At 38.6% G+C, this 27649-nt stretch overlaps 1 protein-coding gene across 1 annotated transcript in view; it reads left to right on the forward strand.

Annotated features, from left to right (window-relative positions):
* The window catches only part of COL6A6 (collagen type VI alpha 6 chain), a 353383-nt gene that overhangs the window by 240075 nt on the left and 85659 nt on the right, over positions 1–27649 (forward strand). Inside the window, exons 17-24 of the mRNA XM_082258062.1 lie at positions 923–949; positions 6060–6104; positions 6360–6413; positions 9383–9445; positions 10790–10855; positions 12240–12293; positions 16253–16288; positions 16810–16872. Of these exons, the coding sequence (XP_082114188.1) occupies positions 923–949; positions 6060–6104; positions 6360–6413; positions 9383–9445; positions 10790–10855; positions 12240–12293; positions 16253–16288; positions 16810–16872 (408 nt within the window). The remainder of the gene's footprint in view (positions 1–922; positions 950–6059; positions 6105–6359; positions 6414–9382; positions 9446–10789; positions 10856–12239; positions 12294–16252; positions 16289–16809; positions 16873–27649) is intronic.

Genomic DNA, 27649 nt, shown 5'->3' on the forward strand with positions numbered 1-27649 from the left:
AATATGGCCTCTTCCCCAACTCTACCAGAATATATAGGGGGAGTTTATTGTAAATCTGGAAGCTATTTTTATAGTAAGGGGGTGGCGACCAAAAAACCAACAACTTCCAGGTGAATGAGTACAGGTTACTTAAATACCCCTTACTTGTTACCATAAAGAAAATAAAAGTGAAGAAACATGCACCCTTTGAAAAAAGTATTTTCTTTTAAATAAAACAGAGACACATAAAAATATAGTTTGGCCTTTCCACCCAGATTACATGTTTTGATAAGTGTCTAGGAGGAATTTTAAGTGGAAACCCACACCATTTTTTCCCTTTTTTTAATTACAACATTCAAACTGCAATGAATCAGATTGGGTTGGTTTTGTACTGTATGTAAGCTAAGGTAAAAGTAAAAAACAATAAGCATCCACCAACCATCTTATTTAAATGATCTGTTTTCAAAGCTGCATGAAAAGCCCTTCTTCCTATAATACGATATTTAAAAAAAAAAAAGAATTTTGCAATGGTACATGACCCTTATGCCCTTATTCTAACAATGCCTTGCCTATTAGCTTTGGTTAAAAAAAATATGGGGGTTTAATGCCACTTTTGGGATTTGCTGACTTTAAGCAGGATATAACAAAACCGACTTGAAGTGAACCCAGATATATTCGATCATCACTAGGGAAGTTGCCAATGGCAATCAGCATTAACCTTTTTTGTGACTCTGACTATAGAAAACTAAAAGTTGATTGGTTGCTGTAGATTTACCCCTCCTAGGTTTTTCCCTATTATACCACCTTGCAGAATAAGGTGGTGCAGAATAAGCTAAAAAGACTTTCATTGTACCCTAAATAATACATTTGTCCTTTTCTAAAAGCAACAATTTATTATTATAAATATGTTTTTGTGAATAACCTTTTGTTTTTTTATTTACAGGGTAACAGAGGGCTGGAAGGAGAAACAGTATGTATTTCTTTTTACATTTTACATTTTCAAACCTTTAATTTGCCATCAATGCTTTTTTTCAGTGTCTTTGTATTTAAAAACAAAAAATCTAAATGTGTATTCACTTGTTATAAAGTTAACAGCTTTCATTTTTGCTATTTTATAAACTTGTTTAAACTCTTTTATATTTTTCTTATAATTTGTGACGCCTGCCTTTACACACACATAAACTTTAATGACATCCAGTCTTTAACCATCTTTTTTATTAAAGTAATATAAGGAACAGCCCTTGAAAAACAACTACACACCATAATCCCCCCTCGACCAAATGATTTGGACCAGTGCAAAAAGCAAGGTCCATAAAGACATAGATGAGCAAATTTGGGGTGGAGGGACTTGACTGGCCTGCACAGTCAACCCGATAAAACACCTTTGGGATGAATTGGAGCAGAGACTGCGATCCAGACCTTTATCAGTGCCTGACCTGACAAATGCGCTTCTGGAAGAATGGTCAAACATTCCCATAGACACACTCCTAAACCTTGTGGACAGCCTTCCCAGAAGAGTTGAAGCTGTTATAGCTGCAAAGGGTGGGTCAACTCAATATTTTACCCTACGGTCTAAGACTGGGATGCCATTAAAGCTTATGTGCGTGTAAAGGCAGGCGTTCCAATACTTTTGACAACATAGTGTACTGTATATACAGTATGTATAAATATATATAACACATTTTCTAAAATGTATCATAGGCAGGTTTCACTGCTTGCCTGTAACTGCTCAGTGCAGCAATCATAACTAGGCAAGTTTTTCTTTTTCTGTCAATTGCAAAGGGATGCGAGTTTAATTGAAATAAACATGTAGTGTAAGGCACTAGATATAAAAATGTGCAGTGCTTGTACAGTATTCTGTGGTAAATGTATTCAATTAAATAACAATCATTTGCAGAGAAATTAAAAAGAAAGACATTTCCCTTGCATATGATTGGATGAATGTAGTGAATATTTAGCTACTTCTATAAATCATCCCTATTATGTGCAATCAGTAACTGCTTGAAGAATGGTTAAATATCAAATCTATCTTTTTGAAGTAAGGAAAACTTGTCTGTATATAGACAGTTTTAGTTAGCAAATTATGATCCAATTTATTGCACAGCCCAGTTATTCATTTTGAAATAAGAGGCTTCTGGCAATAAACAGAAGATGTTTTATTTGTATTGCCAATACATTAGGGATTTTGACACTCGATAGAAATAAAATTTGCTGGGCTGTGTTTCAGTAAACTGCTCTTAGGGTTTTGTTCCCTAAATTGCTTTAAGTTGCTTTTTCATTCACTTTGTGATGTCTTTAGAAGCAAGGCAGTTCAGATGCAAATAATAGCCCACAAACACGAACCCTTAGTACCATTCTAAAAAGATTAAATGTAATATCCTCATGAGAAAAATCGTATAGGACTTTTTAGATATCATGAATAATAATTACTCCAAAAGTTTCATTTGTATTCACAAATAATTCAAATCAGTTTTATAAAAATGGGACATTTTAACAGATCTCTTGTTTTTGACTAGCATGTTCCATATATTACTTTATAAAATTATAGTTAAAGAAATACATATTTATAGTTATTTATTCATACTTTAAATCAATAAAAACAATTCAAGGTCTATTTATTTTTAAAAAATTGCAAAAACCCCATGCAAAAGTCAAGTACCCCAAAAATCCTTACCAGACTCTTAATCTGAACATACAGCCTGGCTGGCCTGGAAAGTAGGGGGTGAGCATGCACCAAAGCATTTACCAAACCAGGTCCCTGAACATAGGGAGGGGCAACTTGCCAGGGGAACCCGCCTGATAAACCTCCTTGTCCACGTGTTAAAGAGGAAAAGGACCTCAACCTTTAACCACAACCCTGGCCTGGTGTTCGTGGGGGTTTACAGTTGGGTAGTTATCGGAATTTGTAATCCCCTTTAATAATAAGGAGGTGCCCTGATGCCTGCCTCCCCCCTATGTTAATTGGCATGGGGTACGTAGTCCTCCCTGTAAAGGTACCCCCCCCCAGGTTGAGTAATATGGCCTTGTATAGTTCAGGAGGGGGGTGGCACCACACTCAGTGTTTCCTAAAACATTTTTTTTATAAGTGGACCCCTAAAGTCAGCATATTTCACAAAGAAGCACCTAAACAAGGTCTGTTATCTGTATTCATTACGTAAAACAAAATTAGCCATGAATGTAAAAACATGTCATTATCCTGTTCATCTAAAAAGCCTGTGTCATATATGTTTACATGTATATGTGAGTATATGTGAAATAAGCTATGTATATGAACAGGATGCTCTAGCAACCCCTCGTATTACTCACATTACCAACATACAGTGCCTTGCGAAAGTATTCGGCCCCCTTGAACTTTTTGACCTTTTGCCACATTTTAGGCTTCAAACATAAAGATATAAAACTTTAATTTTTTGTGAAGAATCAACCACATGTGGGACACAATCATGAAGTGGAACAACATTTTTTGGATATTTCAAACTTTTTTAACAAATAAAAAACTCAAAAATTGGGCGTGCAAAATTATTCAGCCCCCTTAAGTTAATTCTTTGTAGCACCACCTTTTGCTGCGATTGCAGCTGTAAGTCGCTTGGGGTATGTCTCTATCAGTTTTGCACATCAAGAGACTGAAATTTTTGCTCAGCGAGCTCAGTGAGGTTGGATGGAGAGCGTTTGTGAACAGCAGTTTTCAGTTCTTTCCACAGATTCTCGATTGGATTCAGGTCTGGACTTTGACTTGGCCATTCTAACACCTGAATATGTTTATTTGTGAACCATTACATTGTAAATTTTGCTTTATGTTTTGGATCATTGTCTTGTTGGAAGACAAATCTCCGTAACAGTCTCAGGTCTTTTGCAGACTCCATCAGGTTTTCTTCCAGAATGGTCCTGTATTTGGCTCCATCCATCTTCCCATCAATTTTAACCATCTTCCCTGTCCCTGCTGAAGAAAAGCAGGCCCAAACCATGATGCTGCCACCACCATGTTTGACAGTGGGGATGGTGTGTTCAGGGTGATGAGCTGTGTTGCTTTTACGCCAAACATAACGTTTTGCATTGTTGCCAAAAAGTTTGATTTTGGTTTCATCTGACCAGAGCACCTTCTTCCACATGTTTGGTGTGTCTCCCACGTGGCTTGTGGCAAACTTTAAATGACACTTTTTATGGATATCTTTAAGAAATGGCTTTCTTCTTGCCACTCTTCCATAAAGGCCAGATTTGTGCAGCATACGACTGATTGTTGTCCTATAGACAAAGTCTCCCACCTCAGCTGTAGATCTCTGCAGTTCATCCAGAGTGATCATGGGCCTCTTGGCTGCATCTCTGATCAGTCTTCTCCTTGTATGAGCTGAAAGTTTAGAGGGACGGCCAGGTCTTCGTAGATTTGCAGTGGTCTGATACTCCTTCCATTTCAATATTATCGCTTGCACAGTGCTCCTTGGGATGTTTAAAGCTTGGGAAATGTTTTTGTATCCAAATCCGGCTTTAAACTTCTCCACAACAGTATCTCAGACCTGCCTGGTGTGTTCTTCATGATGCTCTCTGCGCTTTAAACGGATCTCTGAGATTATAACAGTGCAGGTGCATTTATATGGAGACTTGATTACACACAGGTGGATTCTATTTATCATCATTAGTCATTTAGGTCAACATTGGATCATTCAGAGATCCTCACTGAACTTCTGGAGAGAGTTTACTGCACTGAAAGTAAAGGGGCTGAATAATTTTGCACGCCCAATTTTTCAGTTTTTTATTTGTTAAAAAAGTTTGAAATATCCAATAAATTTCGTTCCACTTCATGATTGTGTCCCACTTGTTGTTGATTCTTCACCAAAAATTACAGTTTTATATCTTTATGTTTAAAGCCTGAAATGTGGCAAAAGGTCGAAAAGTCCAAGGGGGCCGAATACTTTTGCAAGGCACTGTATTATAGTATGTAGATAGCTTTATACTGCCTCTGGGTGCCATAGCCTTATGTTAACTATACAGAAATACAAACCAGCACATAGGCTTAATTTCACTCTCAGATTTTCTACTATTGCAAATTTAGTTTCCATATGGCTAATTTGCTGCATCAAAGATTATCATAGACAAAATTACCACAAAGAACAATAGAGAGTATTTCCAGTGTTGGAAAGTTAGTAAATTAAAAAATGAATACTTTATTTGCATTTTGTGTATAGTGCATTTTACGTAGTGCTATACTAGAATGTTAAAATTATATAATAAGGTGTAAAATATGTTTAAAAATAGGTAACTTTGTTGTTTGGTTAGATAGTACTTAAAACCAGGGAAACATTACCAGGTGCACATTTGTGAATTACTGGGACCCTGTTCACACTACAAGTTTCATATCACTTTGCTGCATTTTAAATACTGGTAAAATGTATTGCTTTAAATGCAGTGTCTTGAGCATTTTCAGAGCAAATTCAAAGCATTCTGCAAAAGAAAAAAAAATCCTGAAATTTCTGTAGCATTTACTACTTCTATTTAACAGCAAAGCTCTCAAAAAGCTTAGAAACAAGTCATGTCCTACCCCTTTAAAAAAAATGGTTGGAGAACAAAGCTTGGCCCTCCAGCAGCACCTGCTTATCTATCTTTCTCTTCCCCACTACACAAAAGTGAATGCCAGCTGAAGAGAAAGGAAAGCCCTGCTTAAGCTATGATTTGCAAGACTCGTAGCTTATACAGGGCTATGGATCCCTCTTATGATTGCACTGATCGGCCCAACACTGTTACCTGAAGAAAATTGCTTATTTCTCTATTCCCTGAAGTACCAGGTATTTCCTTGGGCTGCAGTCACTGAAAGGAGCAGAAAATGGAAAAGGAAAGGTGAGTATATGCTGGGAAAGGAAAATTAAAGTAAACCTGTTGCTTTCCCCTGATTGGAAAACTTGTTTGCTTTACCCTCTTTAAATTTAGATGCAAACACAGGTTAAAGTACAAGCATTAACACTCCATGATGGCAGGCCCTGAAGCCACTGCAATAAAACATACTGTATTTGTGGTAATCATTTCAAATCCTCCTAAAGAATACACAACTTAGAAATGACGATTGTGTTTCTTTTTTTGTGATTTTCTAGAATGAAGATGGGGAGAGTGGTCTTGATGGAGTTCCTGGAGAACAGGTAAAATTATATAGGGGATGAGGACATATCTGACTGTCAGAGATATATAGATAGCCTGGTATGCCAACGTGACCTCATTGTCACCTTTTCTATGACTCATTAGCTAAATAAGAGGTATGTATGCTGTCAGTTCTGACAGTACAGACAAGTGATCAAAAATGAACAGATGTCTCACAACCTACTCCCAGTGAGGCATCTTTCTATCCATGGCTAATTTTACTAAAATTCTTCATTTTATTATTTTCTTTTCTTTAGGGAACTTCTGGAAAAACAGGAAGCAAAGGAGAGAAGGGTGAAAGAGGAGAAGCAGTAAGATGTTTTTAGTATGCTATCCATTGTTTGATCTTTCTGATGAACATCAGATATATATTGGAACATTATACTTATTATGATGATAAAATGACAGAAGTGTCATATAATCACTCATCTGTGCACTGCTATATTATATGTAACTTTTATTCTATTACTTCTTATGCTCAAATTTAGTTGTAGTCCACAAAGATGCATTTTTTTGGCATTACCAGGAGCACACTGATGTAGCACCCTCACTGTTGCTAGAGTAGGTAAACTTAATTTGGCTCCCTTCTAGGCAGAGGAGCAAGGGTTAGTTTTGTTAGGAGGCTGTGCAGTGCTTCAAAGGCTGTGGCTGTTACCTCCACCTGTCTTTTGAAACTTTCTGGACAGTTACAGAATCTAGTGGGTGGAAGGACAGAGGCTGTAGCCTAAATAATTATGAAGTTTTTACCAATCCCTGGGGAGGCATGGCCTGGAAGAGGTGGAAACATCCCATACATACTCAGAAACCTGGCATCCTGGGGGCAGAGCCTGAGGTCCAGTCATCTGGAGGAGACCCCTGTGCTGGGGGCTCTGCCCCTGGGGCAGAAGAAAGAGCAAGGATGAGAGAGAAGTGGGAAGCTTCAAGTCTTCACTCTAGCTTAGCTTCAGACATCAAGCCAAGCCAGGAACAGCCTGCCCAGCAGAGAGGCCAGAGCAACAGCTTTCTGGATTTGAGGAACTACTTATAGGGGACTGAGTGAGTACAAACCAGCATCAAACCCATAGTGAGGAGTTGGACAGTGAAGTGCAACACCTCATATGTCTGGGACCAGGGGAAGCTTAAGTGCAGAGCAAGTTATCCAGGAGCACCCCATCATATCTCTACTTTGACCCTATGCCAGCAAGATCCCGTGCAATACAGCCAGGTGCCATCTCTTCAATGTAAATTTGTTGCTTTGTTTTTGCCACAATACCATTCCCACTCAGTGGTGGCTGGTGCTCCATTGGTCGGGGGGGCAGCAGACAGACCTGACCTCAGACCCCCCTTTTGCTCCAACCTGCACCATGCACCATACCCACGCCCCCCACCCTGGTCACCGGCTCACTCACCCTATGCTGCTCCCGGACTGACATGTGGAGGCAGCTTCCCCCCTCAGTCTCCTCCGTGGCCCCCTCCATCGGTCAGGCTTCCCCGGCATCTCCTCGGCATCCCTCCTCCTCCCCCTTCGCCAATAGGATGGCTTCTCCTTTCGGCCAATCGCTATTGTCACACAACTGGGTGGGCTCAGGGCGCAGTGCTCTGCGCCCCCAGCCTACCCTTTTTTGAAGCCTAATAAAGCCTCTGGCTCTAATCAGGTGCTTAAAAAAAAACCCTCATTGGAATCCATGCATCCAGCACTCTACATGTAGATTAGAGTGCCGGACGCAAGGATGGAGGGGCGGCGCCCATCTGCCTCTCATGGATGGGCCACCATTGCTCCCACTGTTGCACTATCCTCATTTTAAAATATACCACCTAAACCAAAACCCCTAGACTGTTTTCTGGGGCCATTTGGAGTGTGTGGAAAATTCCTGTTGCCTACCTGTGGGTGTTGTGTGGGGGAAAAGGCCTGAAATCTAGCAGGTCATTCAGGGATAGTGCTACATTGAGACTAGAACACACCCCAAGTGATCTTTGAACTGTGACCCCATACAAAGAAGTTAAAGGTGCCAATCCAGGCTCTAGTAGGTCATTATATTCTGACAACTGCTGGGGGTGCAGGCAGGGAAAGAGCCTGTCTCAGCTCCTTTGTAGGTAATAAGGAAGGAAAAGAAGTCCCACAAGCTGGACATCACACATAACCCTTATGTAAAGAGTATAAGCAGCCTCAGCCTAGACCTCTTCCAGGCCACACCCCTGACATGTTTCGCCAAGCCCATGGGACCCAGGTCTAGGCCCCAAGGGCTGGGCAAAACATGTTAGGAGCGTGGCCTCGACGGGAGTCTTGGCTAAGGCTGCTTACACTCTTTATATGAGGGTTTTGTGTGATGTGATGCTCCTGGGACTTCTTTTCGTTTATCTTTAAACTCTACCACAGGTAGTGAGACAATGTATAGCAAAGCTTTTTACTGTATATGCATTCATGTAATATAGCCAGATATTTGTGCCTTTTGAATGGGAGGTTGGGGTTAGAGTATCTAGTCTAAAAATCCAAGTTCACCTGCACTTATATCAAAACATTTTAAGACTTTTCTAAATGAATGAAGTAAACACATATAGATTAAGTAATATTTACAAAAAGTGATATTTAAACAAGTAAAATATATTTCATCCTTTATTAATTCTGTGGGTTAACACAGTAGAATCTGGACATAGAAATACCCATTTCATAAAGTCACCCTATCATGTTTAAAGTAAATTCAGATTAAAGGTCTCTGCAACAGAAGTTTGTTTTTACTCAGCTCTCCAACAGTTAGTGTCCCATACCTTTTCTCCATGCCAGCACTGCAACCTCCATAAGCCTCTTTGGTAATTGACACTTCTCGGAGTGTGGGATTCCTGTGTCCCCCCACCACACATTCTGGTTCTGTCCTCTAAGTCCTCTGTCACAGCAGGACTCAGCAAAGATGTAGGGGTTGAAGAATAAACCACTGCATGGGGGGGTACAGACACCCCCAAAAAACAAGTGTTGAACATCAAAGAGCATTATGGAAGCTGCAGCACTAAAACAGAGCAAAGTTAGGAGACACGGCCTGCCATAGAAGAGAGTGGAAATGCACTTCTATTTTAGGGAACGTTGATTCAGACTTATTTTAAACCCCACAGGATCACTTTAATGTACAATACCTTATGCCACAATATTCTTTAATCCAATCAGTATGGCCATCTGATTCTGCTTATACTGGGAGTACTGGAGCTAGAACTCTGTTCTGCTCAGGCATTCAGATTAAAGGCACTTGTATTTATTTGGGTTTTCAGTCTACTATCCAGATGCGATAACTTTGACTTGCTTTCTTAACAGGGAAGTCCTGGGACAAAAGGACCTCTAGGAGATAAAGGAGGCAATGGTTTCAGAGGAGACTCAGTAAGAATATAAATTTCCTAATGAATTCATGCTTTTGTAATTTTGGTCGTTTTAAATACATGTAGCGTTGGATACATTGGGTTTTAATAGATATTTACCATGTTGTTTTCATGTTAACTGTAACCTAATATACGGGTAAAGCAATTATTTTGTAACATTAATATGCAGTAAATAAATTATTGGTATTTTTATACATACACACAGGGATTTTTTTCAGCAGGAATGCGGGGGAACACCGTTCCGGCACCTCCAGCACAGTATGTAATGGAAAGGGGTACTAGAGTGTGCTGGAGGGTTTATAGATGCTGGCTGCTGGGGGATCTTTGGTCTCTGGTAGTTCTATTGTTGTTGGGGTTCTAATGTTGGGGAGGTTTTTTTTTCTGGTGGAGGATCTATTGTTACTGGGGGGAAGCCAAATGTTGCAGCAAAGGATCTATTATTGAGGGAGGTGTCCATTGGTACCGGCTCCTGTGAGATATATTGTTGCTGGGTGGATCTATTGTTGCTGGGAGTGTCTATTGTTGATGGGGGGTCTATTTTTGCTAGTGGGGTCTATTGTTACTGAGGAGAGGGTATTTTTGTTTGTGGTGGCTGTACTGTTCCTGGGGGCATCTATTTTTTTCTGGGGAGATCTATTGTTGCTGGGGTGTCTGTTTTTGATGGGGTGTTTTTTTTTTATTGTGGTGGCTCTATTGTTTCTGGGGGTATCTATTGTTTCTGGGGCGATGTATTGTTGCTGGGGTGTTTATTGTTGACGGTGGTGTCTATTGTTGCTAGTGGGGGTCTTTTGTTGCTGGGGTGGGGGTATTTTATTGTGGCTGCTCTATTCTTGCTAGGGGCATCAATTGTTTTTGGGTAGATCTATTGTTGCCGGGGGTTGTCTATTGTTGTTGGGGGGTCTATTGTTGCTAGTAGGGGTCTATTGTTGCTGGGGTCTGGGTTTTTATTTGTGGCGGCTCAATTGTTGCTGGGGGCATTTATTGTTGCTGGGCGAATCTATTGTTGTCAGGGACGGGGGTTTATTGTTTATGTGTGGATCTATTGTTGCTACGGGGTCTATTATTGTTGGCTGCAGGGGATCAATTGTATTTATTTTCTTGTTATCAGTATCAAATTCCATACAAATGACTTCCATAATAATTACTAAATTCTGTATTCTCTAAAGGGGTGGTACTGGAAGGTGGGTAGGGGGTAGAATCAAGGGATGCTGCTTGGAGGTGGGTAGGGGTGGAGACAAGGGGTGACTTGGAAGGGGGAAATACCTGCACCTATTCTCTGAGGAAAAAAGCATACACAATGCATACTTTCACTTACATATTTTTATTTGACATTGGTTACTTACAGGGAGAGCCTGGGACTCCTTCCACTATTCCTGGGCCTAAAGGATATAAAGGAGATCCTGGAATTGAGGTGATCTTTTTAGCATTTAAATCATTACTATTACTTTTATTTCATTTCATGTGATTGATTGGCTTTATTTCATATGGTTTTCATTGATCTGCGACTGAGCTACGGAACATAGCATATGATTTAACCTTAGGTTAGGTAACATAAATACCAAATTAGTTACAGTGCAGCTGAACACAGGCACAGACTCACTAAGAAGCACAGATGGTTATGAAAATGAAGCCTTTTAAATAAAAGAATAAGAAATGTGGCATAGCTATAGAATTTGGCACCCAAAGCGGGGCACTTTTCAACACCCCTGCTCTGTGCCATAGTATAAATCCTAATATAAAACTAACAATAATAGCCAAAATAAAACATAGTCCTTCAAAATTGTAGTGCCCCTTTTCACTGTTGGTCAGTGGACAAGTGCTTCTTACATTGGTGATGAGTAGGAAAAGCCCCTCTACTTTAGCAGTCAGTGTGGAGGCATTCCTTTACATTGGATCTCAGTGAAACATTGCCCTCTTATATCAGTGGTCACTGTACAAAGGAGCACATACTCCAGTCTCCTAACTGTGCTGGGTTGCCACCCTGTCACACAGACTTTCAATGGAGACTACAAGTGGTCATTTCTGGACATTTTATGCATGTATGGCATACTGTTGTTACCTTCAGGAAACCTGCCCACAGAAATACCATGCAGCCGTCTATGAAGTGCATGTGGATAGGAAGTGGCCACAGAAGAACCTCAGTGCTGAGATGAATCCAATGATAAAAAAATATGAAAACAAGTAGTATATGTTCTTACATGGCCCAGTCCTTCCCAGCTCGTCGTAACTGAATGTTAGGTTGTGTATTGCCATCCTAAGTCATACATTCTTTTTTTAGGTAGTCATATATGACAGTATAATGTCTCACCAAGAACAATGGGTAGTGAGACATCTGCTCTACTCAAACCCACCTAGATTTTTCTTTGTCTGACACTTGATAGCAGCACTTTCTTCCTGTTATAAAAAGAGGGTGCCCAGTACCTATCACATACTGAATTTCCAATAATCTGTGATCTGTGCTGGGATCACACTGTGGATGGCCACACAGACTGTCCATCAGATATATCTAGACAATGCCGATGATGCTGCTATGTCTAAAAGCACATAATGAACCAGGGAAAAAATATTTTTCAAATGCTAAGAAGAATTTTTTTTATTCAACCTCTTCGTATAGTCAGATCTTTAGTGGGAATGTACAATTTTGTGTAAACCTCTGTCAAAACCTAGTAGATTGCACAATGCATGGTGTGTATTGTGACTGTGTGGAGTAAGGTGTGGCCACCTTGACCCCTGACCTAAAGATCTGTAGATGATTAAATTATACTTATCTTATTCTTTATTTTCTAATTTTCTAGGGTGAATCTGGACTACCAGGAATACCTGGACTGCCTGGAGTTAGAGGAGCTGGAGTAAGATATAACCATATTCATTTTGTAAAAATAGGTCTACAACCCACAAAGAAAATAATATTTGCTCTGCACTTTTATGCTGTTTAGAAATGTCTATGCTTGTTTGTAAGGAATGTTTCTCTATTCAAAATACTTAAACTGAAATTCCTTTAGCACAGTCCAATGTGGCATCATTTTTCCATTGTGTCTATGACTTTTTCTCTGTAACAGAAATTCTAGTATCTGTCAGAGAAGTGCAAAAAAAAAAAATGAACTTAAATTTTTTCCAGCACTTGTATAGAATCACAATTCTGAGCGACAGATCCACACATTTATATAAAAATCTGTACTCAAAAAATAAGTAGACAGAAATCTCCTTTTGAAAATGCTAGATGTTATATTGGTGTGTGTATGCTGATGTTATATTGATTCAGAACCTTAAAGTGTATCTTGTGCTGGTTTTGGTTAGTTAGTGGGAAAGGGTTAGAACCCTTGCAATTTTTTTTTTGTCTGTATCCATTGGGAACATTTCCCTTCACTTCAAGTCTTGATGGTGCAACAGAAAGTAAATCTTTGATTTGTGATAGGAAATCTCTTTTTAAAGAAGAAATATGGCCAAAGCTAACTGCACTCCTGTGATCCGTTTTTAGCTAACAGCAGGGTAAGGCTCTGAAGCTGGCCCAGGCTCTAAAAAGATACTGACCATATGGTCGGGTTCTGCCCAAAAGCCTAGACTGACAGCTGGCTCAGCCTCTCAGCGAGCCTAAGCCAGCCACTCTTGCCCTCTCCACAGCCCCATGCTCCAGTGAGCACTGGAGGGGCAGAGCAGAGAGCTGGTGACTGACAGTCACCAGCTCTCTTCAGGCTGAAGAAAGAGAGCTGAATGATCAGCTGTGTTTGTCTTAGGGGTGGCAGGGGACAGCTGCAGCTGGGATCGCTGCTGCAGCCATCTACATTGAGTATGATTTTCTTTTAAGAAATTCAAAGTATATTCCAGGTCTCACTAGGGAAGGAGAGGGTAAGGGAAAAGGAGGGGGAAGGGGAAGGACAAGGAGACACTGAAAATTGAGGATTTGAGTATGCCCAGAAGAAAAAAGCTAAAAAAGCTAAAAACCATGAGTTTTATTAGATGACAAAAAGGATTATAATAACAAACATACGTTATACATAAAAATTATTACATGTTTTGCATGTAATCATACAATACAAGTATTTGAATATTGGTTGATCCCAAAAGGGGGGTTACTGATCAACGCGTTTCACCCTCAATACAAGCTTGTTCAGGAGCCATTTTCCAATATGTATGAGCCTTATAATAAGCAAGCAGTATACAGTGAGTATCAATTTCCAATATATACAGATTAAATAAACAAACATTACATATAAAGGATATACAAATATTAGATTACAACTGGATATACCAAAGATGAGGGAAAGGAAAAGAAAAGGGGAAAAAAAGGGGAGGGGAGGAAGGGAAAGGGAAGGGAGTAAAGAGGGAAGGGGAGGCAAGGAAGGGAAGGAAAGAGAGGGAAAGAATGTGAGGGGCAATTCTGGGTCAGCATATTGAGGGAACAATAGGCAAAGGGGGAAAATAGGAATAACCATGGGTGTTACCAAAAGCTTACCTTCAAAAACCATCCACAAAGAATATGTACAAAGGAATATACTATCAGCATCTATCTTGGAAGGATAAGGTGACCTTTGATATAGAATCAGATATGATATTGGATCTGGGTGTTGAAAATATGAGAGAACCAAAAATAAACAGGTGTATAATGATCAAGGATCAAAGTAGCCAATCACTATAATCAAGTTAGACTTACCAATAATAACCACATGTATATCACAGATAAGGGGTAAAATGAAATCTAGCAGATAATCCCCAAGCAATCCCATCCAGGATCAGATATAAAAGAGTGAAATATCTATGTCCAAAATGATATACCCCTGGATACAAGGTAAAAATTGACCTATAAATTGACATTTCTAGTCAAGAGAGAATAACTGTATACGTATATGAGGATGATTCAACTTACTGATCATATCCAGAGGGTGCAAAAACTTTCCCCTGTACTGAGTCCAGTAGGTGCATCAATCCTACCACCACCAAAACAAGGGTACAAACAAAGGCCCCCCACACAGTGCGAGAGCCGAAGTGCTCCCCATAATCAGTCAGAAAACAAAAAAGAACAATCCCTGTTCAAACTGTGTCCGTGATAAAAACTGCAAAGAAGGACAATAGGCAAACCCAGCAGGTCCCATACATAGGAAGGGGTAGGGGGGTTTTTGCAATTCCCATACTTCTCTTTTAAGCTGACCATATACTGGTAGCTTTTTGCCATACATCTTGCAGGCTAAAAAAAAAAAAAAACTAACAGATTCCTCCATGCACACTATTATTGCACGGATGAACAGAGCTCCTGCCAGCTGTCAAAATACCCAAACAGCAGGTGCACTGAGTGAATTTTAACCAGTTTCTCAGGAATAACATTTAGATAGATTTACATGAGCTTCTATATATACAAAAAAAATATGCATTAAAGAGCACCCCAAAAGGTAAAAACTTCTTGATTCAAAAATTCAATATTCTGGAAGTTCTGTTTTAGCATGAAATAAATCCTTTATTTTGGACTTTTATATAGCCCAAAACAATAAAAAAAAGGGTCTAAAAACCACAAGAACTAATTGTATTGTTTATATATTGACACATTTCACACTGGTACTTATGATTCATTTTACCAAAGGGTTGGAAATGATCTGCTATGTAATGCAAATAAAATCAGATGCTGGCTGCTTATTGATACATTGTAAATGCAACCCTTTTGTAATTTATAATCCCAGACTGAAAAAAAGTGAAAATTAAACAACAATCTGACATAGGTTCCAAAAATAAATGGGCTATAGGTACAATTTTACCATGCGTGTTGCTAGTTTCCTCTTACTTCAATAGCTGCAGGCTGGTTCCATGTCAGATAAAGTACTAAAACCCGAGGCAGCTAGGCATTTTTCTCTCTTACTTCCTTTAAAACTGAACTCTGGGACAAGCAAACATTATCTAAATACACAAGTATTCCTACTTGACTCTTTGTGTGCTTTGCGCATTTTTCCAGATCTTAGCAGTAATCCAGCATGAAACTTTGACCCCATGCAGACACTTTCTGTAATAAAGACCAGTCGCTGCTGTTCTCACTGCTTGTGCAGGGTGACTGGTCATGTATCTGCCCCCTACTGTAGTTTTCTGCAGGCAGCCTGTAGTGGGTGGAGCCTGCTGAGTCCCTCCCATTGCTCGGCTGTCTGAACAGGCTATGTACAGCACAGTGATGATGTAACTCCTACTTTCGTCTGGGTTTGCAAAGATATTTGGTGCAAACAAAATGGATTTATAGCCTTTGTGGAAATTAAGGGGATATATTTAACTGAATTTTTTTGTACCAGGAGTTTGCTTGAACTAAATTGTTTATTTACTATAGTACCTTGAGAAAGAATGGTTTCAGGCACTGTGCCCAAACACCCTGACTTCATCCTTTTTCATATTGCAAAAATACAATTTGACTGAATGCTATGGTACATCTCAATGGGGTGGATTAACCAAAGGGGCAGAATGTGCTCACTTTGCAAAGTCAGTTTTTTCTTAGCACAGTGAACGAAAAAAAAGCTATCTAATCTCAATCATTCCATCATATATGAACAAAATTCCTGTGTTTTCCTATTTTTCTTTACACTGATTAGGCATTCTTTGCGAAGTGAATTTTCACTTAGCTTCTTTTTATTCACTAAGTTAAGTGAAAATTCACTTTGCAAAGTCGATATGCTCTACTCCTTTAGTAAAGCAATCACAGAAAGTCTAGGAACATTATTATACTGGAGGCTTTTGCATTTAAAAAAAATGTTTTTATCCTTCTGAGTATTGATTTGTCAAATTAACCACTATTATCAATTAAAATTTTTACTTACATACTTGCATTTATCATTTTTTTCAGAATCTCCCTGGTAGACGAGGAGTCACAGGACCACCGGTATTTCAATTTTATGTTAACAAAACAACCATGCAGCAAAAAAAAAAAACCTTTCTGATTATTGTATGTTTCTAGGTTGGTACAGTCTGTGTAGCATCAAAAAGCAGATTTATGCACAAAAAATAGGACCCAATAATACATAGAATAGGTTTTATTAATTTACAAATTGTAATGTTATGATGTTAAGAATTTGTATTATTATTGATCATGTCTTTCAAAGGTTGCCTTCCATGCAGTTTCATAAGTGAGCGAATGTTGTGAAGCATTAGAAGCAATATTCAACTTTAAAATTCTTTTAATGGGTTTTTAATTCAAATATGTCCTGGTCCTTTAGAACTCTAATAAAAAATAAATCCCTGTGCATTTTAAACTTTGCTTTAATTGTAAGATATAAAAATCCTACGAAAGTTTCCAGAAGAAAGGTCTAGAGTCAGACTAAAAGAATAGGGTAACAATAGGCAATTATAGCATAAATATAAATAAAGGAATGATGTGTAAACAATATATGTATTTTGCTGTAGGGAAGAAAAGGTGATCCTGGTCTGCCAGGCGTTTTGGGTGATCAAGGTGCAACAGGACAACAGGTAAGTTATTATCTTCATGATATGTTGTTTTCTTTGTATTTCTCCGAGCTCCAAAATGGAAATTGTTCTTTGATGTCTGAGACTGGCACTTTTACCAGAGGACTGGCAGCCCTATTCTGGATTTAAAAGGTATATGTGCATCAGACATTTTTCATTACAAGGTCAATTTAATAAGGTGAGAGAGGGGTGGGTGGCAGTTCCTAAAGGGACATAATTCACAGTAATTCTTCACTTGTGTAAGATTGGAAGAATTAATCATTTTGGACACCTTTTTTATGTTTTTTTTTTTTTCCATTTGATAAAATAGCACTTCTATATAGACGCTTTAAAAATGTTTTTTTTTTTTTTTTATATAAGGCTGTTAACATTTGGATACATGGCGCCATTAACTGTATTTTCACATGGAAACTTTGTATGTTTCCACTTAGCACTTTTTTTTTTACACATTTAGACTTTTATAATAGATAATTAAGTTTATTGACTTATGGTTTCAGCACAGTATATTTTAGCCAATTTCTTAGTGTTTATCTCATATGAGATTTTCACTTTATGCTTGCAGCTCACATTTAGGAGTTTGCGCAAGACTTTCTTTATTAACGATTGATATGTAGAGGACGCCAATTGTGAACATACCATAATGATCCAGCAATGTAAGCAGGTCATTTTATCTGCACATCTCAATTTGTCCTAACAATTTAAGCCTTGGCCTTGCTCCTTCTTTCTCCCTATGGATCAATGAGGCCATATGGAAGGGCAAATGGGTAACCTTAGGAGGAAGAATAGCAATGGCCAAGCACAATTTTTTTAGAATAAAAATAAATTTGGTTTTAAATTCAGCTGCTTTGGATATGAATTTTTCCACATGTGCTCAGTTTGCATTTTTCAGGTTTTTAACAGGTTTACTTTACATTTTTACCATGTGGGTTAAGTAACAGTTTCAGTTGATAGATCACCTCATCAGATGCAGATACTTATCAACCACATGCTCTACCTGTTGTCTGATGTTCTACTACCCACAGTAGCTGTGTGAAGAGTCCAAATCAGTCTGGGTTGGGTGACTAAGGATCGACCCAGCTAAGTGCCTGCTAAAAGGCTGCTTGGTTGCCAAGCACTGTAATCACAGGTGAAAAAGTTCTGTGTCCCTATCATGTCCAGAAATGCTGGCCCGTGGTGACATGGGGAAAGTATGTACAGCAAAGGGGACAGGCTGTCAAGTGACCATGTTACTTCTTCTGATTGGGCAAAGTACAGGTTTGCTTAAAGTTTTATAATTCCAGAAATGCCTTCAGGTAGGGCTAAAGAAAAGGTAGTAAACTGTTGCTACTGCTTAGACGCTCACATAGGTTTGTTTGGCGGGGGGGGGGGGTGAGAAAAAACCTGTTGTGTTGGTGCCTACCCACCTTTCCCCAAGTCTTTCATATGTGCATGACAGTTACCATCATAAAAATACATTGTAGATAATTATTTTTTCAAATAAAGGTCTGTTATTTCATTGAAACTGTGATATGAATCTGTTACATGGCCAGATTTTCTGCAAAATTATGCATGCAAGAATTATTATTTTTATGACTACTGGTTAACTCTTCCCCTAAACAGTTTTTTTTAGTTTTGAGTAGACTCCAGCATGGTTTAAAATCCTAAGTGGTCATTAAAAAAAAAAAAAAACGATACTGTTTAAATAAATAAGTGGTCAATTCTGACCTCTTTCTTGGAATGTGAGTTACCTGGCTGTTTCTGACTTCAGTGAAGTCGGAGTCACATACATGAAAACATGTAAATAGATCTGAAAATCAAAATTAAGCAGAACTTGAGATTACATATTCCTGGTGAGTAACATGAAAAGGCCTTGAAGCAATTGGGCAATCATATTAGCCACAAACAAAAGCTTCCAGTACAAAAATTAATCAAGGTTCAGATTCTATTATTTCTCAGTACAGGTTGCTTGAGTCAGTTTTGGATACATTCTTCTTTCTTGTCCGAATGTTTTATTTTGTTTTTGATGGAAGGGGAAAAAGTTCAGTGAATCTGTCTGTTTTTTACTGCTGTCTATGTACCTATTGTGGATATTTGCCCTTCAAATACGAAAGAGTTTTAACTCCTGACATTTATTTATTTTATTTTTTTTGTCCATGCCTCCACAATGGGTTCGCAGATAGAAATAAATACCTAACAAATACTCTCTTCCCCAGTTAAAAACTAAAACAAATGAGGTAATTGGGTTTTAAAGTATATCTAAAGCCAAAACATATTGTATTGACAAGGAATGACCGTACGATTTATGGGTGTGGGTAACCTGGGCTCTGTGTAGGCAAACATGTATTTAAATGCTGATGTCAGTGGCTTTGTAGTTACACAAAGTACCAAAAAAGCCTTGAGGCAGCTAAGCATGTATATATTCCTTATAATGTTTAAAAAAAAACAGAATATATTCTCAGCTTCAACAAAGTGAAAAGTCGGGTAAACTATACCCTAGCAAATGAGAAATTGGAGGAGATTCTAACTGACAAACATGATAAACGTATGCGTATTTGGCAGCCTTGGTTAGATTGCTTCCCATAAACACAACCGCCCACGCGCTTCCTGGAACTGTAATCTAGTACAACGTGATAGTATTTTCAATCGTGAGCCTCCAGGACAGGGATGGCCTGCCCCCTCCCCCCCTTTTTTTCTCTCTCTTCCTCTTATTTTCTCACCCCCTTTTCTTTTTTTTTTCTCTCTTTCTTATTCTCTCTGCTTCAGAACTAGCATTTTTGCTCACAAGCTAGAGTGGTCCCATAGAAGACTAAATGGGTTTTTGGCGTTATGGTCCCCAGCTAAATGGCCCCCTTTTTGAACATGAAATGCATTGCAATTTCAGGCATGGCTTAGCTATTTGATTACCCCCTAATTTAACGCTGCTGGTCTTGGTTATTTTTCCCTTTTTGATTTTTGCTTCATTGATTATTGTTTAATAATTGCAGAGAGAAACTCCTATTGAACCTGTTTCTATTGTTGCATAATCCTTTTGCCCTGTGTAAGTGTATTTTTTTCCTTATTCTTCTCAATAAAATTCAAGAAAAAGAAAAAAAACAAAATAAATTGTTTACACCAAAGATGCAAGATGCTTTCAGAAAACGCGCCAAGAACATGTGACCTACTAGAAAGTCTATGGAACAGTGGCTAAAACCAAAAGTAAAATACATAAAAACCACGAATGCAACTGCTCTGTGGCCAAACTGCAGCACAGCAGTGCGAGCCTTAAGGCCCGTACACACGATAAGAAAATTGGAAGTAAAATTTCGTCTGACGAACGATCTGCCGATTTTCGGATTGTTAGTATAGTGCTTTTGACAGCCGATTACAGATTTTCGTACGACAAAAAACTGGATGTGCAGGCTATAAAATTTTCATCATCCAATTTTCATTTAATTAGTACAGTTTTCCTCAGGAAAAAATCATAAGAGCAATACTAGACATGTTCGTAAACTATAGAATACATACAAAACAATTCAACACATGACATCACTTTAGAAGTTGAATTCTGTCGTACGAGAATTTTCGTATGAAAGTAACCTCTTCACTTTCCATATGAGACTAGCATGCAAAAAAAAACTAAAGAAAATTTGTCCGATAATCTGATCGTGTGTACGAGGCTTTAGAGAATCTTGGTACTGTGCATTTGAATCAGCAACTTAAAAGTTTTTTTTATCTATGGAGTATATTAGAGGGGATGTGGTGAGAGAATAAGGGACCAGTGATTGTTTTTTTATTAAATTTGCAAGAACTATAACCACTTTACCGACCGCTCGCCGCAGTGTTACTGCAGCAAGCTGGCTCGGCTGCGCAAAACAATGTAGGACTACGTCGGTCGCGCAAGTGGTGCTAGCGGGCGAGCGGGGATGCCAATCCACGGGACCAGGTGCCGCGATTGCCGCTGGGCACCGGCGATCGCTCCCCGCTGAGAGAGAAGGACGGCCAGCTGTTGTAAACACAGCTGATTGTTCTTCTCTCTGAAATTATCACAGAGCACCTGTGATCCTTCTATATAGGATCTCAGGTCTCTGTGGTCATTTCACAAGCCCATCCCCCTTACAGTTAGAAAACAACCCTAGGCTCACACTTAACCATTTGATCACCACTGTGTTAACCCCTTCTCTGACAATGTCAATATTACAGTAACAGTGCATATTTTTAGCAATGATTACTGTAGTAATGTCACTGGTCCCCCAAAAAGTGCAAAAATATCAGTTAGGGGTCTGATCTGTCTGCCGCAATGTTGCAGTCCCACTAAAAATCACAGATCGCCGCCATTACTAGTAAAAAAACATAAATAATTAAAAATGAAATAAGTCTTTCCCCTAGTTTGTAGACGCGATAACTTTTGTGCAAACCAATCAAAATACGCTTATTATGATTTGTTTTACCAAAAATATGTAGCAGAATACAAATTGGCCTATAAGGATGAAAAATTTTGAATTCTATTTTTTTGGGAATGTTATATAGCAGAATGTCAAAAATATTGTTTTTTTTTTTTTTTTTTCAGAATTGTCGCTTTTTTTGTTTATAGCGCAAAAAATAAAAATTGCAGAGGTGATCAAATACCACCAAAAGAAAGCTCTATTTATGGGGAAAAAAGGACATCAATTTTATTTTGGTACAGCGTCGTACAATTTTCTGTTAACCACTTGCCGACTGCCGTCAGTATATTTACTGCGGCAGTCAGCAACTCCTGGGCAAAACGACGTAGTACTACGTCGCTCACCCAGGAGCCTGTAGGGGGCAAGCGCACGCCGCCGGAGGCGCGCTCCCGCCCCCGCTCGTTCACGGCATCCCCACGCGTGTGACCGGCGGCCCCGATGTCCGCCAGACACTCGCGATCCCGCTCAGGAGAGGGAGAAAGGCAGATGGCTGATGTAAACAAAGCCGTCTGTCATTCTCCCTTAGATCATGACAGAGGCTATGCGATCCTGCTATGTAGGATCATATGTCTCTGTTATGATCTAACAAGCCACGCCCCTTGACAGTTAGAATCACGCCCCTAGGGATACATTTAACCCACTGATCACCAATAAAGTTAACCTCTTCCCTGCCCGTGTCATTTTTACAGTAATAGTGCATATTTATAGTACTGATTACTGTAGTAATGTCACTGGTACCCCCAAAAGTGTCAAAAATGTCAGTCAAGGGTCCGATCTGTCCGCCACAATGTCGCAGTAGCGCAAAAAAAATCGCAGATCGCCGCCATTACTAGTTTAAAAAAAACAATAAAAATCACATAAATCTTTCCTGTAGTTAGTAAACCAAATAACTTTTGCGTAAACCAATCAAAATACGCTTATTGCGATTTTTTTACCAAAAATATGTAACAGAAAACAAATTGGCCTAAAATGTTAAAACATTTTAATTTTTACATTTTTTTTGGGGGGGAATTTCTTATGAAAAAAATGTGAAAAATATTGTTATTTTTTCAAAATTGTTGCTCTTTTTTTGTTTATAGCCCAAAAAATAAAACTCGCACAGGTGATCAAATACCACCAAAAGAAAGATCTATTTATGGGAAAAAAAGGACGTCAATTTAATTTTGGTACAGTGTTGCACGACTGCGCAATTGTGCGTTAAAGTCACGCAGTGCCGAATCGCAAAATAGGGCCTGGTCTTTGAGCAACCAAATCCTCCGGGGCTTAAGTGGTTAAAATAATACAAAAAATGGCCTGGTCATTAAGGGGGCAAATCCTTCTGGTCCAGAACTGTTTAAAGTATAACTATAGGCAAAACTTTTTTTTGTACAAAGTAGAGGTGAATAGAACACCTGTCAGGTTTCTACTGCTACTTGTGTACCCATCAGGGAGATTCACGTTCTCTATTTGTCCTGTTTACCATTATCATGGAAAAGGGAAAATGAAAGAAAATCCCAAATTTTGGGTTGTCCCCAGAACACTTTCTTTCTTTCAATGGGTAACCCTGTTGACAAACAAGGATTTCCTCTATTTCGGTTGATTGGCTCGCTTCCTGTTTTGTCTATGGCACAAGAAGTAACGGGACACATACAGAACAAAAACTTGGCAGGGGTTAAAAACCTTCTTTACTCTATCTAAAATGAAAAACATATCTTTAATTCCACTTTAAGTGCGCAAAAAGACAATCTACATCCTTTTTTCTAAAATATTTAAATTTAAAAAACATTCCCCAGCAAGGTATTTGTCTCATCCTCTTTTTCAGATCGTATGGGCTTTCTACATTTATTTACAGTTTTCACAGAAGTAAATCTATTCCACATGTTAAGTATATAAACAACTTGGCCAGAAAACATCCTCAATCAACTTAGCACTTGGCAGTAATGTTTATTACAACTTCTTGGTTATAGCTAAGTACTGCATCATGATTGGACTGCGGTTGACTGTATCCCACTATTTGCTCAGCTCTGATTCTTTTCTCTTCAGGCATAATATTTAGTTACTTTTCAGCACTAAGATTTCTGCTAATAGCTTTTAGCATTCACATTTTGTTTAGACTGGTATAACTCCTAGTACTGTATGAATTTACTGAGATGGAAGCATTACTTTAACTTCATCTCATGATAATATTCTCCCAAAAATGTTTAATTCACCAACAGAGATATCACATAGGTGAAAAATGTTTTTTTTTTTTTTGTCACAAGAAATGATGAATTACGTGCCAGAAGCCCTTTATTTGCACCTTCTTTTTAATTACACAAACCATTTTATTTTTACTGTCTTATATGGGACCTTTTTTTTTTCCACCTCAGTAGACACCCTATTGACACGAACCTCAAAGCTAGCAGTATGTATGTATTTTCCTGTACAAGCTGTTGGTTGCTTCTGCTTGTGTGGTGGCTTCCAGCAACCTTCCGATTTTCTTTCTGTTGCCTGCCTCCTATCTTGAGTGTCTGCTTTCTAGGCATCCTTCTGGTCCAGCAGTAGCTGTTGGGTTATCCTTTTTGGTGCTACTTGCAACCTTCTAGTCACGTGCCTTTTTGTTTGTCCTAAGTATCATTGATCAATCTGTTTGTCTGTCTCATTTGAGTCACTGGCAAGGCCCCCAGCCTGAGAGTGTCAGAGTGTAATTCTCTGTTGTCTCTATCTCTATGTACTATAGTTATCTAGTCTCAGATAGTTTACAAAGTCCTGAACCCTACTTTTGTCCATCTGCTTCCTCTGACATTTGAATCTCAATAACACTTTATTTATATTATTGGTTATGCTTTCACTGAATCTAGCACCAGTATATTCCAAGCCCTCAAAGACCAATCAGCAGTCTATTGCTGGACCTATCAATATATAATATGTAGATACATATGCCCAACCATTCTTCTAATAAACAAACACTAGCAGAATGCCCCACCATGTCCCTTCTAGGCATACAGAGGTAACCGAAACAAGGTCTAGTTTGGAGGATTCTGACCTTTTTCATGATTAGAAAATGTAAGCAGATCCAAAGGCAAAGCTTTTTTTATTTCAATCATTTTTATTAGAAAGATTTTGCAATAAAATACAACAATATAAGTAAGAAAAAGGGGAACACAAAAAAAAAGGGCAAGGGAAAGAGCCCAAATACAGGGAACAGTGATATAAACTGACAGTGTCAAAAAAAGTCCACAGTGATATGAACTATCCGCCATGCAAAGCACAATAATGCAATGGGGGATAGGGGTAAGCAAAATGAATGCAACATCAGAAAATACTTTCCCCCCCACCCCAATCAACCCCAGCCTGACATGGTCCCAGAAAATCAAGGGGACCCATAAACTAAGGCAGGGCGGCCGCAGATGACCACCGTCCCAAGGAAAGTACAGGAAAGGTAAAACAATAAGGGGGAAAGGAGGAGAGGAAAAAAAAAGAGGGGAAGGTGAGATAAAGGAAAAAGAGAGAAGAGGGAGAGAGGGAGGGGAGACATATAAACTTTGCATAAAGCCTTGACTGGTACAGTTACGGGGCAACCCCCAAGGGGAGCAGGTGCAAAAACCTACTCTACCCCCAGAGAAGCCCGAAAAGCCCAAGAGGTACCATTCAACAAGGCAAAGCTTTTTAATTGTTTTAAGGGTCATAACCCCTACCCATTTTTTGTCCCATTGAGGAAATTTTCCTTCACTTTCTGTCCCATAGCCAAAACAAGAAGTGAGAGGTAAATCTTCCAAAAAGGGATATAATCCCTGTTTTTCAGACAATTAAACTAATGTCCCTATTGGAAGAGTTCCCCCTCTGTTCCTGTTCTGGTTGCACCCCAAAATTGGAGATTTTCAATCACTTTCACTCAATGATAACAGTAAACGCTACAAAGAGAGAGAGTGGATCTCCCTTACAGGGGCACAGACATCAATAAAAACCTGGCAGGTGTTCTAATCCTCTAAGTTCTATCCAGAGCTAAAAAAAAAAAAAAAAGTTGTTTTATTCATAATTTAATTATATTTCGGAAAATGACACAATGTCCCGAAGATGTATGTTACTACATAAATATTAGGAAATAATAAATAATTGCTTTGTGTGCATTAGAAGCATACTTAGACTGGTAGTTTTTACAGTGAGAGAACCAAACCTACAGAATCAACATCAGGTCCAAGTTCCTTCACCATTTCAAGCATTAAGCTGGCCATAGATCGATTCCAATTTGACTGGTTCAGCAGGGATCCATGTGTAGCTGTTTCTGTTCAAAAGAAATCGATCATTCCATCAATTTATGTCAAACAGGAATGTTGGAAAACTTTTATTAATTAGCTGGGTGCAGCAGGTGAAAGTAGAGAGTCCCACTGTCAAAATACAATGTCTCATCTAGGAAAATTCCACCGTCCACCTTGATTGTGTGATTAGAGGAACCTGCTGTTTTTTTTTTTGTTTTGTTTTTTTTTGTTTAGCCCACTGGCCAAATAGAAAAAAAGAAAAAAACGATCAACAATGGACAGCTTTACTAGCCAGACACATAACTCATAAGAGCTGGTATCTCCATTACCATAAGCAAATCCTTCATGTTCTAAAGAGATACATAGGGCAATTTAAACTTGGAAGAAAAGTATTCACAATAAAGATACCTCTAGCGCTTGCTGTTCCCTAGTGGAAATACATATACTCAAATATGTGCTAAAAATTCATAGTGGAAAAATAAATATTCAATATAAATAAATCACTTCAATTAATAAAAAATTATTATATAAAAAAAGTCCATCCAATGTATAGTGATAAATCAATCAACCTTTAAAATAGTATATAAAGTCCAATTTTGATATATGTGCTAAAGTGCTGGTGCTTCTTCTAATAACTTGGTGCTTCCTTTCCCGTGATAAATAAATAAATTGCCCACTCACCAGATGCTGTGGGTCCTATATGTCTTATGACATTAGAACCAATCGTGCTTCTATAGGAAAAACCTTTCCAGGTTCGGATTCCCTCTCTCTGGATATGGACAGGCGCTGCGGTTAATCTTCCACCATGGAATGAGTCTCCTCCAACCACGGGCCAAAATGTGAGATGTATCCCTGTAAATCACCTGATCCCCTGTGAAGCCAATCTTCGAAGGTCCATACAAAGTGAGACTTCACATGAAAACTTCCATATGACACCTTGTTCACAAGACTTGAACAATTTGGCCTTTCACATTACAAAATTTTCAGCAATATCCTGGAGGTAATCAAGGTAAGTATAGGCAGATAAGATGGGTCCTTCCGGTGTCCGTATGACTCTATGTCAAAAACAAACATTGACTTTTAACTTACCAGTGAGCCCAGCACAGTCACACCAGTTTCAAAACTGACAGCTGCTGCAAGAGTGGAGCATTTTGGGGGTGGGAGGGGCAAATTTGCACCATGTTAGATGTTACATGTTACACCCTAAATATGGCTATAACATGGTGCAACAGGTGGACTTAGTTTTTATTAATCAATAATGTTTGAATATTGCAGTACCACGCATATCTCTTGAATTGTCAGAGGCTGTGCTTAATTAAACCAGAAATAATGTTTATTATAAAATAAGAATTACCACATAATAACATTGTTTTGGCAAAACATCACACTGGAAGAGATACTGCCAATGAGTGCTGCACATAAGTACAAGGCAGATATCCAAGCATGCTAATGAGATGATAAATGACTGTGAAATAACCACTTTGTAAAACATAGATCTGTAATACAGAGTTCTCTCGCAGTTATCTGGACAGACACCAGTACTATCACTGGATAAAATGTATTTAATAAAACTCAGCTGTTAAGTTTTTTATCATAATGATCATTTTGTTTGTTATTATATGTCATTTTCTTTTACGCTGTGTTCATGAGTGTATCCATGTACGAACAATCATGCAGAGTAATGCAATATATTATTCTGTTTACATACACTTTTACTAGCAAATGCGTACCGTTATCACAAATAGAATATCGCCCTCTATTTCTGTTTTAGTGACTGACAACTCAAAGTTTAGTTAGGATTGTCAGATTTTCAGCCACTTTTAGTTCCACGTGATCAGAAGAACAAATAAAGAAGGTGCATCTCCCCAGCAGGAGGAGGCAGGTTGTAATCTCTTATCACCCTATCCAAAATGTTAAAGATTTTGGCCTTAGATATAATTAAGTGGATAGAGAAAATGTTTTGGTATACATAGCAATCCTGATAGAAGAGAAATAAAGCAGAAGAAATGCCTTTATAGTAACAGTACAAAGGTATCTCTGAAATGATCACTTTTGCTGGAGGTAAATTGGTATTCATCATACTGATAAGGAGACTTTGCTGTAATTAATATGGCTGACATATATCTACTGTAAATTGGTGAAAAATTCTAATATGATCCCTTA

This window comes from Pelophylax lessonae, assembly GCF_965119305.1.
Source record: "Pelophylax lessonae genome assembly, chromosome: 5".
Taxonomy (NCBI): Eukaryota; Metazoa; Chordata; class Amphibia; order Anura; family Ranidae; genus Pelophylax; species Pelophylax lessonae.